Source organism: Volvox carteri (assembly GCF_000143455.1).
Source record: "Volvox carteri f. nagariensis unplaced genomic scaffold VOLCAscaffold_22, whole genome shotgun sequence".
Taxonomy (NCBI): Eukaryota; Viridiplantae; Chlorophyta; class Chlorophyceae; order Chlamydomonadales; family Volvocaceae; genus Volvox; species Volvox carteri.
Window position 1 is genome coordinate 1,481,443 of NW_003307565.1, and position 14,431 is coordinate 1,495,873.

The following is a 14,431-nucleotide window of genomic DNA, read 5'->3' on the forward strand; positions in this document are numbered from 1 at the left end:
GTTGCGCGATGGGGCACGATACGGTTGTCGACTCCAAACGCCGATAGTCAGCAAACAGACGGCGGACGGACGGACAGACAGACAGGAGCCCAGAAAGAAATATCGACAGACAGACAGACAGACAGACAGACAGACGGACAGAAGGATAGATGGGTAGATAAGAGAGGCAGGCGGGTTTTGTAGCGGGGTAGGGGTGCACGGCTTACGAATGCAGTGGATTGGGGATCGGGGTCGGGGTCGGCCTCTTGGGGTGGACTGATAAGTGACACAGCAGGGTGGAACAAGAATTAGACGATGCCTACTAGATAGGTAATGTTACAAACACTGTTCGGATGAGGACCTTGAATACTGACAGGCAGGCAGGATTGCGAACTCATCACGCAGATATATGAAGCACTTTGTTCGCCGTATTCCAGCTATGTGGTATATTATATTTGGAATATTGGGGGAAATTAATATATTACTGCCTGGAACTGCCTAGTAGTATCGCCCTTCATGGATGAATCGACCACCACCAATCTATCGACGCACTGTATTTTCGGACGTAAGGATTGATTAGTCATTATTATGACAGTAATCCGGCATGTTTGTTGCGGCGCCGGTAACGTTGCAGGACAAGAACAACATCATCACGTGCGTCTATGCATATGCGTTTACCTGTTGCTGTCTGTGTGTTCATGAAAGCGTGCTGAAGGCCCGCGTAGCTCATCAAGTAGCGGCGCCGCCGGCGGATGTAGGTAAATGATGAGGGAAGGTGTTGGTGGCTTTTTCAACCAACGCAGGATGAGGGAAAAAGGAGGGGTCACGACAAGAGCTCCTCTTCACGCACACCTGCCTCGCTCGGTTAGGCGGAATGCTATTGGGCAGTTGCCGAGGGGACGTTAATACTGCGCTACTGCAGGCAGGGTTGAGTAGCTATTTATCACTGCCTGCAGTAGCGCAGTATTAACTGTAGTCGCCACTGCTGGCGCAATCTTCTCGCTCGAAGGAGGACTTCCCGGGCAGTCTCCCCCTTCTCTCTGCTGAAGATGGCGGAGCGCAGGCAACGAACTGGGTGTCATCCCCTTAGCCTTTCGGAAGCCCCCAGTCGGTCATTTATAGCCGAAAAAGAGCTGGCTAGGCCCGCTAGGGCTCGACTAGTTCTAGTGACCAAGGAGGGTGTGTGACGTTTATGGTTTTGATACATTAGCCTACACCTTTGCGGTCGAAAAGGAAAGCTCAGCAGGCAGGCCACCAATAATGATGTTTCGCTTTTCTTTTGAGGAAGGAACCTCATTCGACCTTGGACTCTGCTCTATGACTGTACAACGCTAGCTCGCCTGTCTGCTGTCATACAGGAGTTCCTTAATGCGTCTCATACATCCAGTTTATTGAGGCCATGGATGCTCGTCAGTCGAGGAGGATGGTGCCCTTAGGATGAGCGATTACTGTTGCGGTATCTATTTGACGGGAGCATCGGCGGCGGTGTGGTCGGTGGCTTTTTGGTGGTGTAATTTGGCGATATTCGTGTATTCGACATGGGAATATACACGCTGAGAAGAAACACATCAACAAACCGATAGCCACATACAGGCGCACATACAGGGGCATCAAGGTGATATCTTTCGGGCCTCGATCGTGACGAGTTGTCAATCAGATTTGCGCAAACACTGGCGGGTAAGGTTGTGAGTAATGTGTACCTACTCAATCTAGACCCCGTGCCGCGATTCGGAATCGGGAAATAAGAAGCCACATCTATTAACAGATATCAATACACAGATTGATGTGGCGGTTTCATCTCAATAGTAGAAGGTCCCAACCTTTAGGAGTGCTTTCCGATTCGGTTCTAGCATTGCTCGATGACAATGCAGGCTCTGATGTAAGCGCGACGACGACGAAGCCCCTCAGCGTAATCGCTACCATTCTTAATCGCTGCGGACCTCCTCCTCCTCCACTTTCCGTTAAGCTGAACAGTTTTACATGGATACTTGCAAGTGCTTCGGTGCTCTTCAGTCTCCCTGTCCAAGAGATCGGAGGAATGCAGCCGTATGGAAGTACCCACAACTTGGCACTGCTTGGTCGGGCTACCAGCTTTCGGGCTATCAGCTTTTGCTCGGGCTTTTGCGGTATTAGGTTATAGCATTAGTGGAGTCCTGTACCACTTGGAGTTTATGTTGGCACCTAGCATCACTTTGATGAACAACCTGCTGGGAGACTGTGCGGCCGTTAATGACAGGCGTCAGCCGCCTTCTGCTCGGGGTGTCAGATACTGTCCCCTGAACTCAGGCCACGAGCTCGAGGAGTCAAAGCAAAAATGCCAAAGTTCAGGTCACCGTGAACTCCTGCGAATATAAAGGCAATGCAGACGGGTAGCGTGAAGAAGTGGTCGTAACGGGAAGCCATACAACCGCCGTACGTTTTCTACTTGCCGTACCAGGCAGAGCTAAGCGCAAACGCAAACATGAAATCTGCATTCTGTGACGACGACCGTTTCTGGCCTCAAACCACTCTGCATCGTTCACGTGAATGCCACCCGCCTTGACAAGTTAGCACATCGTTCCGCTGCCCAATCCTTCAGCGTGCCGGTCTACCCCGCTCACCTTGCCTATGACGGGGTCCCTGTGCCCCACCCACATGCCGTCCTTGAGAAAGTGGCCCTCCTGCATGAGCTTGCTCGTCGAGTAGAAGTACAACCCTGCTGTAGGCTTGCTTTCTGCAAACTTGCCCATAAACATGGAGCCATCCTTGAAGATCCAGCGCCCTTGCGTGACGTGTCCCTCCACACAATCGCCCACCAGCTGGCAGCAGGGGGCCTTATAATGGTACATGTCCTTGCGGTGTCGCTTGCCTGGTTTTTGTAGTTGGAATGTGCAATCCTACGATTAGGATTGAGAAAACTCCCCAACCTCACGATCTCCGAGCGATTGTGCTTCAAGATCGAGGATGGTGTTGAGACTACGAAGAAGTTCGCAGTCCATGACGCGGATCACAGTTATCCTCAAAGCACAATGTCTAGCTGCTTGACCAACCATCTGTGGCCCAAGCTCTGTCACATGTGACTCACGGCTGGTAGGCACGGCGGTGACATACTTGGATGAGCAATTCGTTGATGTACGGACATTCGGCCTAGCAGTTATGTCTCCGGCAATCGTATAGTGTGAAGTCCTTTAGGATTCCAAGGGGACCGCCCTCGGCCCGTACGGAGGGCCACAGCCTGCTGTCGTGTACGTGTCAGTTCGCACCCGAAGTCCATTGGTACGGGATGGCGGTGTCGAGGCTGCATGGGGATTATGGCATGACTGACAGTGACTTGCTTTTGGATTGGAAATTTTGGTGGTCTAGTGTTTATATGCAGGAAAGCAGAATGCAATCAGCTCGACGCCAATGCCAGTGTTGAGGTTTACAACCGTCAATGTTAGGCCTTTCATAAGTTATGCAAATAAAAATAACTTGATTAGCTTTTCTGTTACACGGCGTCACTTCATTGCAGCACCACCACATATATCCTACTGATCCACCGTTCCAAGTTAAGCCAAGGCCTCTCGCATTACCCACTCTGTCTTTAATCGCCAATGCGGCAACCATTTCTATCCCCTACAGAGCTCCCATTCAATAAAACATTGTACATGTCAAACACTTATCCCTTCTACTCTTCGGGAGTCTGCAGCCCACTGTAACCACCACACACACACACACTTATCCCTGTCACGATGCCCCCCACACTTACATCTCGTAACAACATGAATGAACTTGTGGATGCGTATGCAGTGAATGGGACGTATTAAGATCGTATATGCTTTTAATGGTGCAGGCCTGCACAGAAGGCTCTGTGAGCGCAAAAGCGCTGTAACTTTGTTTGGTGTTTGGTCGGTGTACGAACGCATTTGTACAGATACAGAGAACAGATCCTCACGGATCCTTGTGTGGGTGCGGTAACCTGCTATTGACTATCGAGTGACCATTTGCTGCCATTGAAGCATACCGCAAGCACAGTTTCGCATACGTGATTGACTGTGGGGCGTCTCTGACTCCGCAAGCGACGCCCCACAGTCAATCATGTATGCGAAACTGTGCTTGCAGTATGCTTCAATGGCTGCAAATAGTCGCACTCCATAGTCAATAGCAAATTACCGCACCCACACAAGGATCCGTGAGAATCTGTTCTCTGTATCTGTACAAATGCGTTCGCAGACCGACCAAACACTAAACGAAGTTACAGGCCTGCACCATAAAAGCATATATGCTTCTAATACACCCAATTCAAACTATTCCAAAAAATCGTCCTATGCATCACCAGACTTGATGTGTAGTGTGTGTGGCTTCTCAGCACCCACTAGACGCTTGTAAAGCATCACAGCGCCTCCGATGAAGACGATGATGAGAGAGATGATGCAAGCCAAAGCCACCCAGCCAGTGACGGTGATCGTACTGCTGACCGTGTCCACCAGAACCGACTCCAGACCAGCAGCTTGCTGGACCTGAGCAATTTTTTGAATCAGAGCTGATGTCGACTCGGGGTGATCGAAGTAAACACGGGCGTCCTTTGGTGCAGCAACAAGCACCAGTGCACGGCACTTGCTGTCCAGCCGCTTGCCCTCCACCAGCGCCTTCGATAGGCACCGCCCAACAGCGCCAATGGTGAACACAGCGCCAGACCGGCTACGGGCGCCCTGCAACCATTGCAATAACAGGGTCAAGTTCTCGAAAATGCGCCACCGTGCACGGTTTCAAGCAGCTGGGCATGGATTAGATGGTCGGCGAAGGAAAATTGGGGGTGGGGGCTTCTGCTTCATGGACGTCTGTCATATGTACATCTAACCCTCAAAGCTATTCCCGAAGAATTCCCGAAGAAAGTGAGAACAAGTAAAACAAAGGCAGATACACATCCTCGAAGAAAGTAAGAGTCAGTGCTTCTGTCTTTCTTCTTGCTCTCCTTTGTCTGGATAGAGGCGGCAGGGGAAGGAAGCAGCAGGGGATGATGCGGCAGAGGATAGAGGCGGCAGGGGAGAAGGTGGCAGGCGAGGAGCCGCAGGGGATAGAGGTGGCAGGGGCGGAGGCGGCAAGGGAGAAGGCGACAGGGGATGATCCGGATAGAGGCAACAGGGGATAGAGGCGCCGGGGGAGAAGGTGGCAGGGGACAGAGGCGGCAGGGTAGAAGGCGGCAGGGGAAGAGACGGCAGGGGATAGAGGCGGCAGGGGATAGAGGCGGCAGGGGAGAAGGTGGAGAGGATAGAGACGGCAGGGGAGGAGGCAGCAGGATAGGAGGTGGCAGGGGGCGGAAGTGACAGGGGACGAAGCGCGGAGCGGGGAAGCGGGAGGCGAGGAGCGGTACCCCACATCCTTCTTTGGGCACGTACAGCCGTCGGCTCCATTCCTTATGCTTTTCAGGTCAGAAAGCTGACGTCCTAAATCGCTCCTGTAGACAGATTTAAGACTCCCACTATATACCGTGATAAAACTGCAACGGCAAACAACCGTGTACCCTCTGCAATCTCGCACGAGCTACTGCTTTTTGTCTGGTCTGGTGACATCACTGCAATTAACAGACTAAGGTCCTGGGTTTAATTCCTGGACAGATCCCCGACGTTGCAGCTGATCTACTGATTTTCGCATGCTGGATTGGTGACGATTGCTGAACCTTCTGCCTTTACGGATGTTCAGGCGATGAAGGATTAGTTGGCAGGATTCAAGTTCGCCTTGGATTTCCAGTTTGTACGGCGAAATCAACTTTTCATTATCTAGTCCATAGCCCGCAACCGTGCGGAACTTGTAAACTTGTAATGACTTGCTACCAGCCAGCCACCCGACCCCAAGCCTTAGCCCCTAAACAAATATTACAGCATCTAAGCACTTACTTATCCCACATTACAGAAGTCCCCACATACGTTAACATGCAGAACCGCCTTACCCTTGGGCACTGTGCCTCCACGTCAGCATCGCAAGTCGTCGTGAGTGCTGCGCCAGGCTTATAATCCCACAACGCCAGGCGAACCGCACGGGACATCTCCGTCTGGCACTGCTCCGCAAGGCTCTTGAAGTTATCCACGAGGCACTTGAGGACTGTGGCGTTGCCACGGAGCTTGGTCTTTGCCTCCTTACAGTAGGTCTCGACGTCGCTTTCACAGTTAGTGAAGACACCAATGTCATATCGATAATCAGATTTCATCATGTCCTCACGCTTCTGCAGCTCCTCTTTGCACTCCTCCCCGAAGTTCGGCTGTGCCATGTTCTCCATCAGGCACTTAATAACGCGAGCCTTGCCTGGCTTCACATCCTGTACGCGCGCAGAGGGCAGAAGTAAACATGAAATCAATCCCATTGTAACAGTACAGATTGGAGTACGACCATCTACGGTAAAGGGCGCATCTGCAAGACGAGCACCAGGAGCGCCATGCCCACTATTGAGTACAACGCCACAAATACTTGAACAAGAAGCCGTTCAACTTGGGCAACTAGCGAGAGTTCCATACCTTGCAATAAACGGCCTTCTCCTCTGAGCAGAGCTTGTTGAGTTTTGGCCGCAGGCGGATGTCACGGTACTCAAGCGCAGCGAGTTTCATCTCCTCATTACGACACTGTTCCGACAACTTCTCCTTGTTGTAACGCAGGCACTGGTGAACGCGGCCCTCGCCTGTACGTCAAGGAGGCGCAGTTTGAGCACACAAAGGTCCCCGAGATATGCCTTTGCAGTTCAAACACATTTTGCCAGGAGGCTTACCAGGCTCGACGTCCTTGCAATACGATTCGACATCACTTCTGCATGCTTCCGCAAGGATGACGTCATTGCGAAAGTCGGTAACCTCCATGAGCTCGTAGTAAAAGACCTCATCCTGGCACGCCTCGTTAGTAATGTTATCCTGCTTATCTTGCAGACACTGCAGAACTAGACCGCCGCACGTCACTCCGGGAGTAGTACTGCACGAGTTCGGGCAGAGCTTCTGAATCTCAGACTCGCAGGCGTGGTTCAGGCGCCAGTTCAGACGATAATCCTGCGCCATGCGGTTCATGTCTTTCATGACCTCATCCTTGCATTCCTTAGACATATCAGTGTTGTCCAGTTGATCCTCAAGGCACCTGCGTAAAATCGAGGCAAGGGTGAGCATTCCACCGCATCCAAATGCGACTACATTTTCCGATTCAGTCCGCCCATAGCCTATGTCTGGCAAGTCTCTTGTACATTCCAACAGCACCCGCCCTATCATGCTTCCCTTGTCGAATTCAGCCTAAGCAAATTCGTTAACAATCGTAGATGTGTGCTTAGCCGAAGCAAACTAACACGACGTCCCGTTGCTGTAAACCACCAAAAGCGTATTGTTGCGGAACTTGCACGGAGTATGCACCCTTTTCCCGCAAATCCATGGAACATACCCATGCGCACCTAACAATGCGTGCATGCCCGTGCGGGATGTTCTTGCAGAACGAGCTGATTTCCCAAGCGCACGCGCGCTTCATGGGAAACTTGAAGTCGATGTCTTCAGCCATCATAACCTCATGGTCGAACAGAGCAGCAGCGCAGTTCTGGTCCAAGCTGTTGCGGTTGTCTTGCAGGCATCGGATGACGCGCGCCGAGCCCTGCACAAACAAACTCATAGGTCACACAAAATCTTCTGACGCCAGAGAGATCCTTACGCCACCCACCGGCTGAATGTCACTGCAGAACCGGTTACGATCATCCGTGCAAGCGCTGGCCAGCCTCTCGTCAAAACGAATATCACGGGCCGCGCGCTTCAGCCGGCGGTGAATTTCAGCCTTGCATTTATCGCTTTTTAGCTCATCGCGCAGAGACTGAAGGCAGTTGAGCGCCGACCTCTTGCTGTTGTCGTCCTGCATGATTTGTGTAGGGGATGTCAGCCTGGTCTACATCTCTGTACCTGCAAGGAGTCAATATGCCTTACCTCGTCCATTTGCTTTAGCGTCGTATCGCAAGTGTCTTTCAGATCACCCTCACAGGCCTCCCTAAGAGCCGTGTCCAAACGGAAGTCTGCCACACGGCTAGCAATGACCTCTTCCAGCTCCGACTTGCACTCCGCCGAAAAGTCAGCCTCATCAATGTGGTCTTCGAGGCACTCCTGGACACGCATGTGACCAGGCTCTATGTCCTTGCAGAATTTCCTTTGATCTGTCAAACATTTCTTAAAGAGGCGTGTGCTCAGGCGAATGTCATCGCCACTCTCCTTCTCATTGCGAAACATCTGATTCTGGCACTCCCAGGTTACCCGGATCCGTTTCTGCGCCTGCAAGTCCCAAGGGAATCAGGCAACCGCAGCATCCACAGATAAGGCGCAATCTACAATCTTTAAAATGATGACAGCCGTCAGCCTACTTCACGCCAGCAGCAGGGCGTAGCAGAGGGCATGGGAGGGACATGGCTCGTGAAAACATGGTGTCTGGACGATGGGCTGCAGCTAAAGGAGCCATACTTCGTTATGCAGGAAGCAAGGTATGGCAACAACCCGTCCCCGTAATTGGCCGAACATCGAGATACACGCTGCAAAGATGGCGGAAGAGTGGAGGATAACCAGGTACCGGAAAGTGGACATGTTTGTCTGCCCATTGTGTAAACGATGCGAACAGCCACTGGATAATGGATACAGAATCTTAAACCAGCGCCAATCATGACGTGCTATACCCCATAAAACGAACTTTCTCAGGCTTGGCAACTGGAGGGTAGGGCACACTGTTAAGATGGCGATTCTTGTTTGACGCCTCACGCAAGCCTTACGTTTCAACCACCTAGCACAGCCCTAGTTGCGCAAGTAAAACGCACCAGGCATTCGAGCTCTTCGCCCTGCTCCACGTCTTTGCAGAGATTGTTAACGTCATCCTTGCAGGCAGTGTACAGCTTGTAGTCGAAACGGTAGTCCTCCGCAACCTGTACGAAATGCGCCGTGAACCTCGGGTCGCACTTAGGAATTGACATTCATACGCCGTAACATCGCACCTCTTGCTGTGTTCGAAAAACTTCAGCACTGCAGCCCGCTGTAAGTTTTGCTTTCTTGTCCCTGCAAATACCGGAACAGCAGAAGTGACGTCACCAATTACCCCAAAGGATGCACAGACTACGACTTCCATACTTACAACAGGCAGCTGATAACGGATCCGGGGGCCTTGTCGTCGCTCACGTCCTTACAAAGCTTGTCCACATCGTCCTTGCATGCCTTGGCTGCGGCAAGGCAGTGCCAGCTGCACCATTAGCAACTTAACACAATTGCTGATTTCGTTTAAAATAGCTTACCAAGGGGAAGATCCTTGTTTATCTTCTTTGACCTGTCAATCTTGAAGGCTGCCAAGGCCTCTACGCACTTATCAACCACCTTGCGACCTGCGCAACGGCCTAGGATTAGGCAATTGTTTACATTGTCGGATCTTCCCTCAGCCTGCATGCTCACCAACAACGTTGCCTTGGCGCTGGGCCCGTATCCGCTTGGTGAGGCAGCTCGCTAAGCGCCCTTCGCCAGCAATCACATCCTTGCAAGCCGCTTTAGCATCTCCAGCGCACTCCCCTGCACGCGGTTTCCAGCTGCTGAACAACTGGCGCTGCTGGCTTGGGACCGGACTGATGATCGAGCTCACCCGTTGCGCTAACGTCCCCGTTCCCGTTATAGAGCTCCGCACTTCCAGCCGATGGAATAATATTTGAAAGCTTAGGCTGTGGAGCTTCCTTCTTTACCGCAGCCGCAGAGGCGGTTGCATCGGCTGCGCTAGCAAGTATCAGGTGTGCGCCCAGCGCCAGGGCGAGAAGCAAGGACCGCATTGTCCGAGCCTAGGGCACAACAATGCTTATTTATATACCAGAGCCCAGCAAGTAATTAGGAAAACAATGCTACATGGAGCTGACCTTTGATTAAGCCTGCCAGGGAAGACCCAGTACGGCAGTTCTTCATGCATGCAAAATTTCGATTTGTTTGTGAAAATCCTCCTAGCATGAATCGACGTGGCTCAGGAATAACTGTGAGTTATCTGTTATGAAAGGAGTCTGTTTCATTTTCGTATGCACCTGTTGTCCACCACCGCTTCTGCTGGAGTGCCTCACACTTGTAACTGAACACCTCTGGAAAAAGAATTCTCGCTCGGGTTCTTCGTGTAAATGAAAACCAGACGCTACGCGTTTTTCGGCTTGCCCAAAAGAGGAATTGCTTCATACTGAGTTTACATGCAACGTTACGTTAAGACTTTCTGGGAAAAGTGGTCGATTCGGACATAATAATGGAACGTTACCGGTAAAGTGGACGAAAAGTGTAAAGTGACCGGGGGCTGAATTTCGTCAAACGTTGACCCCTCGTACCGTTACCTGAATTGCGTCGCCAATTTCACGAGTTATAACAAACGGCCAAGCCCAATCGCTTTTACTCTAAGTGGGTGCGTTTGCGGGTGCTGCAGTCTATGTTGTGATGAGGTGTTGATAAATTGTTAAGAGTACGTGAGTCGAAGGAGGTGCGATTAGCGATTGAAAGCTTACAAGGAGCAAAGCTAATGGATGAGTTGTGTTTGTGTAGCAAACTTCATTCTACATGCCGAAAGGCCGACTTGTTCTCCTGGAATGCCAGTGGTGTGTTTGTGAAACCCTCCTCTCCCTCCTCTCCCTCCTCTTGACGCCTCACTTTATATACAACGTTCATATAATACAACGTCCATTATTACTAGTCCTTCTTAATAATATCTTCTCTTCATTTTCATTTGACGCTTCACTTTGCCATTTTTCCGGGTGTCACCCCCATATGTCTGGTCGATTTGCGTCATGAGTACTTTTGTAACCGCCTTATGCTCGGCCACTTCTTCACACTGCACATCTTCCGGACTTATGCGCTTTGCATTTTACCGTGTTTTTTCTATTATTCAATTATCGGGGGTTTCTGGTGAAGCAGCTGGCCGCGCTCCTTGCGGCTTCGTAGGGTGCTGCCGTATGGTGGCGAAAGTGGCTTGCCGTGCATAACGTGCATGACGGAGAATGGTAGTGTGCACCGCAGTCTAAAGGAAAGGCGGCACCGGCGTGTGTGCGTATGTGGAAATGTTATGTGGGTGGGTGGAAGCCAGCAGAGTGGATATGGACAGCTTGTTCAGACAGCCGGACGCACATCACAACCGTTTACATACGTTGAAGAAGGGAAAATGTATGGCGCCCCGGCACTGTCGACGACACAAAGTTTGTAGAATCGTGGTGCACTTTAGGGTTGTAGGGATGTAGTCATCCATCCGCATTTCTTGTGTCTGTTACCACGTCATATGGCGTGACAGCAGATCTTTAGGCACCAAAAGAAGCGGGCGGCTGTGGTGAATGCAAGTTGATACCAGTCTTTCCTTTCAGGCATAAACACACGCTGCACGAGGGCGCTGCGAAACACACCTGACGCGCCAGCAACATGCAGCAACCGTTGTGCGTCTTGATAACAGTGCACTGCTATCAGCAGCCTGCCGCGCCGACCGAAGCTGCATGTGCCCAGGTTTAATGCCGCTTGGTGATTATACAAGGAACCGCGCGGCCTTGCAGCGCTCCTCTCGGGTCGGATGAAGGCCTGCTTGCCACCCATGCCGGCAATGCGGTGTACGTTGCCCATGCCCCCTGCTTATGAAGGCTGCTCTTTGCGACCCTGTCGCCGACCCTCTCAGCAAGCCAAGCTAGCGAAGTCCTTATTTCTTTTTTCTCCAGTGAAAGTTTCCTTTTTTAATTCATTAAGATTGCCGCTTTCTTCATGTGTTGCCGCGAGCTTTCCTTTATGTTGGTGTTTATATTTTTTAATTGTCTTTCTCCTTCGTTGTTTTCGCTATTATTTAATTCGCCATTAAGCAGGTCAATTGTTCAGTGGACTCCTGCATGCCCAGTGCTCGGGCCGAAACGGAAACCCTATGAAACTGAAACTGTGCGAAACCTGATTCCGTGTTTTCGGCAAAGAGGTTCAGGAACACCGGAAAGGCCGAAACTAGTTACCGGCCTTTTCGGCCAGCGCCGTACGCGGAATCTGTTTTCAAAGCGTCCGCATGGTCTTTAAGCCTGCGAAACTATGGAATTGTTTGATTTTATGCTAATAATGCCAGAAATAATTTCAGTTTGTTAGCGGAGACCCAGGCACCTCAGTTGATGGCTCTGACCGAGTCAAAAAGAAGGGAAGGAGGCCCCAGGACCACCGTTTGGGTTCACTTCGTTAAGAGGAACTAAAATACCAAGTCAAAGACATGGGGCGTCTCCTGTAAGTACTGTCCCTGCCCTCGGACATGATCTCCCAGCTTTTTTTCCTGTAAGCCACGAGGCTTCATGTAAGATGCTCAGGGATGCCTCTGCAATCGATAATCACTTCTCCCCGAACAGTCCAATCAGCAAACCGTCAGATGCGTGACACTTCCATATACCTAAAACCATAAAACTATATCAAAACCATAAACATTAACAAAGCCAATAAACTTTGGCGCGAAATTTTTTAAGCTCTATTTTGGAAAGGGCCTACGCCCAGTCCCCTTTGGGTATCCCGGCTACGCTTTGGACTGCTCGCCCAGGCTCGCCGGCCAAAGCCGTTTACTTTTGTTGACATGATCGCAGAACAACCTGCTGTCCCAGTTTCCCAAGGTAGCTTTGCTCACGCAACTTCACAGCATCCTTCAGTCCACAATGGTGCAGCCCTTGCAGGGTCCGCCCCGTCGCCTCGACGCCGATTCGCCATGGCAGGATGCCGGGCACCAGCCTGGTTGTAATCAGCAAAAGAATGTCGCACTTTTCCTATGTGCAGCAGAAATGCAGAATAGGCTCCTTCTAGCGCTGAAAAAGCGAAAAAATGTGGTTTCGGGGCGGCAAGTGGAAACGGCCTCTTGTTAGGGATTGTTAGCGGCACAATAAACTTTATTGTCAAAGTCAACAAGCGACTCAGTGGAGCCCCCCTGTCAGCATGCGACTCGGCGCGTAAGGCCCATTTTACGACGTTTGCCATTCAGAGACATAGCAAATTGCAGCATTTCGAAGTTTCCGATAGTTACCGGAGGTTTCGCAAGGTTTCCCAAGAAGGTCAAAATCGGGAACTGTTTCGCAAACGTAGTCTAGGTTTCGGCCGAGCAGTGTGCATGCCAAGGGACATGTGGACGCGCCCGCTCCACTTCGCGCTGTGGCGTTTCGCAGTAGCGGGGGCAACCCGCTGGCCGGTCCTCACAGCAGCCAATCTGGCGTCCGTCACCGCACGCCCGCTACATTTTCACACGCATATGTGTATCCCACCACCGCTCCTGGCTCTTGGAGGCTCTGCCCTTTGCGCGGCCCGCCGTGGGCTTCTCATTTTGGGCGTGTTAATCAAGCCGCTTAATCCCGCGCAAATTTCGCAAGCCCGCGAATTTTGCGCACATACGCGTAAAGCCCGCGCTCCTGGCTTTCGAAGGCTGCCCTTTGCGCGGCCCGCCGTGGCCTTCGCATTCTGTCTGGACGTGTACGAACGCTATATTCGGTTGCTCGTACACTGCGGAACGTTTTTGCGAGGGGCTGCTTAATAACACCGCGCCAAGGCCCTGAACGCAGCGCCTCTTATACGACGTTCCTTCCGGATTGCGCAAAAGTAATTGTGTAACACAGCAAAGGCGTAACCCGGGATGCTCAGATGGGCCTTGCGTCGTTACAAATTGTGTCTCAGTCCGAGCATGCTCGTCCATTTCATCCAACATCTAGGTTCTTGCCCACCTCTTAGGTGGGCAAACCAAATCCTACCTGCCTTATAAAATTTCTTTCCCCAAGTTTCATCTTCGCCCACGAGGATCCATAGGTAGAGCAAGCGCTGTTACTTTTTTTACCGTTCTGTGCATAATTACATATTTTATATATCTTTTCAAACCTAAAAATCCATACTTAGGTGTCCGTTGACGTTCTGGTGAGACTTTCGCTGTCTGGAGCTTCGCGAGCCTCCACCTCGGCTGCAGTTTAACATTAGAACAGCAATAACCGCTATAAATCAATATGGTGAGCTATTATACTACAGTGTCGACGCGTGCAAGGCAAAGTTGTTGGTTTGCCGTACAGTTATTCTCAATTCTTAGTATCCTATCTCCCAAGGCCCACTTGACGCTGTGTCCAATCCAGGGCTGTGGGGCTTCAAAAAATGCCACCGGGTCAAATGGCTCAGCGGTCGCTTCGGCTCGCCCTATCGCAGCAGCGGCAGCGCCAGCCGACCCCAGCCCGCGACCGTCAACGAGCAACGGGTTGAACCCAGAACCGTCCAGGCCGTCCCCGGCAGGAGCTGTGATCCCCTCAAGCGCTGCAACCCAATCGTCTCCTCCTCCCCCAACTTCTCCTCCTGCGCCTTCTTCGGAGGCCGTACCGCAATTGCCGCCACCACCATCACAACCACCATCACAATCACAATCACCATCGCCATCACCGCCACCACCACCACCACCACAACAACAACAACAACAACAAAACCCTGAAGCGACCCAACCAAGCAACGGCCTCCCCGAGCCCCCCAAGCCATGTCAGGTACTACAG

At 51.5% G+C, this 14,431-nt stretch overlaps 3 protein-coding genes across 3 annotated transcripts in view; 1 reads left to right on the plus strand and 2 right to left on the minus strand.

The window, feature by feature from the left end:
* Positions 1–2,303: 2,303 nt before the first annotated feature.
* VOLCADRAFT_91756 (uncharacterized protein) lies at positions 2,304–3,067 on the minus strand (the record flags this gene model as incomplete). Its single annotated transcript, XM_002951214.1, has 3 exons — positions 2,304–2,321; positions 2,580–2,855; positions 3,044–3,067. The coding sequence occupies 3 exons, from the start codon at positions 3,065–3,067 to the stop codon at positions 2,304–2,306; spliced, it is 318 nt and encodes a 105-aa protein (XP_002951260.1).
* Positions 3,068–3,365: 298 nt separating this feature from the next.
* On the minus strand, positions 3,366–9,733 carry VOLCADRAFT_105028 (uncharacterized protein; the record flags this gene model as incomplete). The annotated part of the gene is made up of 15 exons (XM_002951215.1): positions 3,366–3,786; positions 4,234–4,649; positions 4,799–4,918; positions 5,888–6,253; positions 6,450–6,610; positions 6,698–7,053; positions 7,358–7,551; positions 7,618–7,803; positions 7,875–8,213; positions 8,747–8,851; positions 8,921–8,981; positions 9,058–9,142; positions 9,215–9,301; positions 9,369–9,482; positions 9,553–9,733. The coding sequence occupies 14 exons, from the start codon at positions 9,731–9,733 to the stop codon at positions 4,263–4,265; spliced, it is 2,742 nt and encodes a 913-aa protein (XP_002951261.1). The 3' UTR covers positions 3,366–3,786; positions 4,234–4,262.
* A 4,170-nt stretch (positions 9,734–13,903) lies between these two features.
* Positions 13,904–14,431, plus strand: part of VOLCADRAFT_91758 (kinesin-like protein with TPR domain) — a gene marked incomplete at both ends in the record, with an annotated part of 5,452 nt that continues 4,924 nt past the window's right edge. Inside the window, one exon of the mRNA XM_002951140.1 lies at positions 13,904–13,906. Coding sequence (XP_002951186.1) covers positions 13,904–13,906 — 3 coding nt within the window. The remainder of the gene's footprint in view (positions 13,907–14,431) is intronic.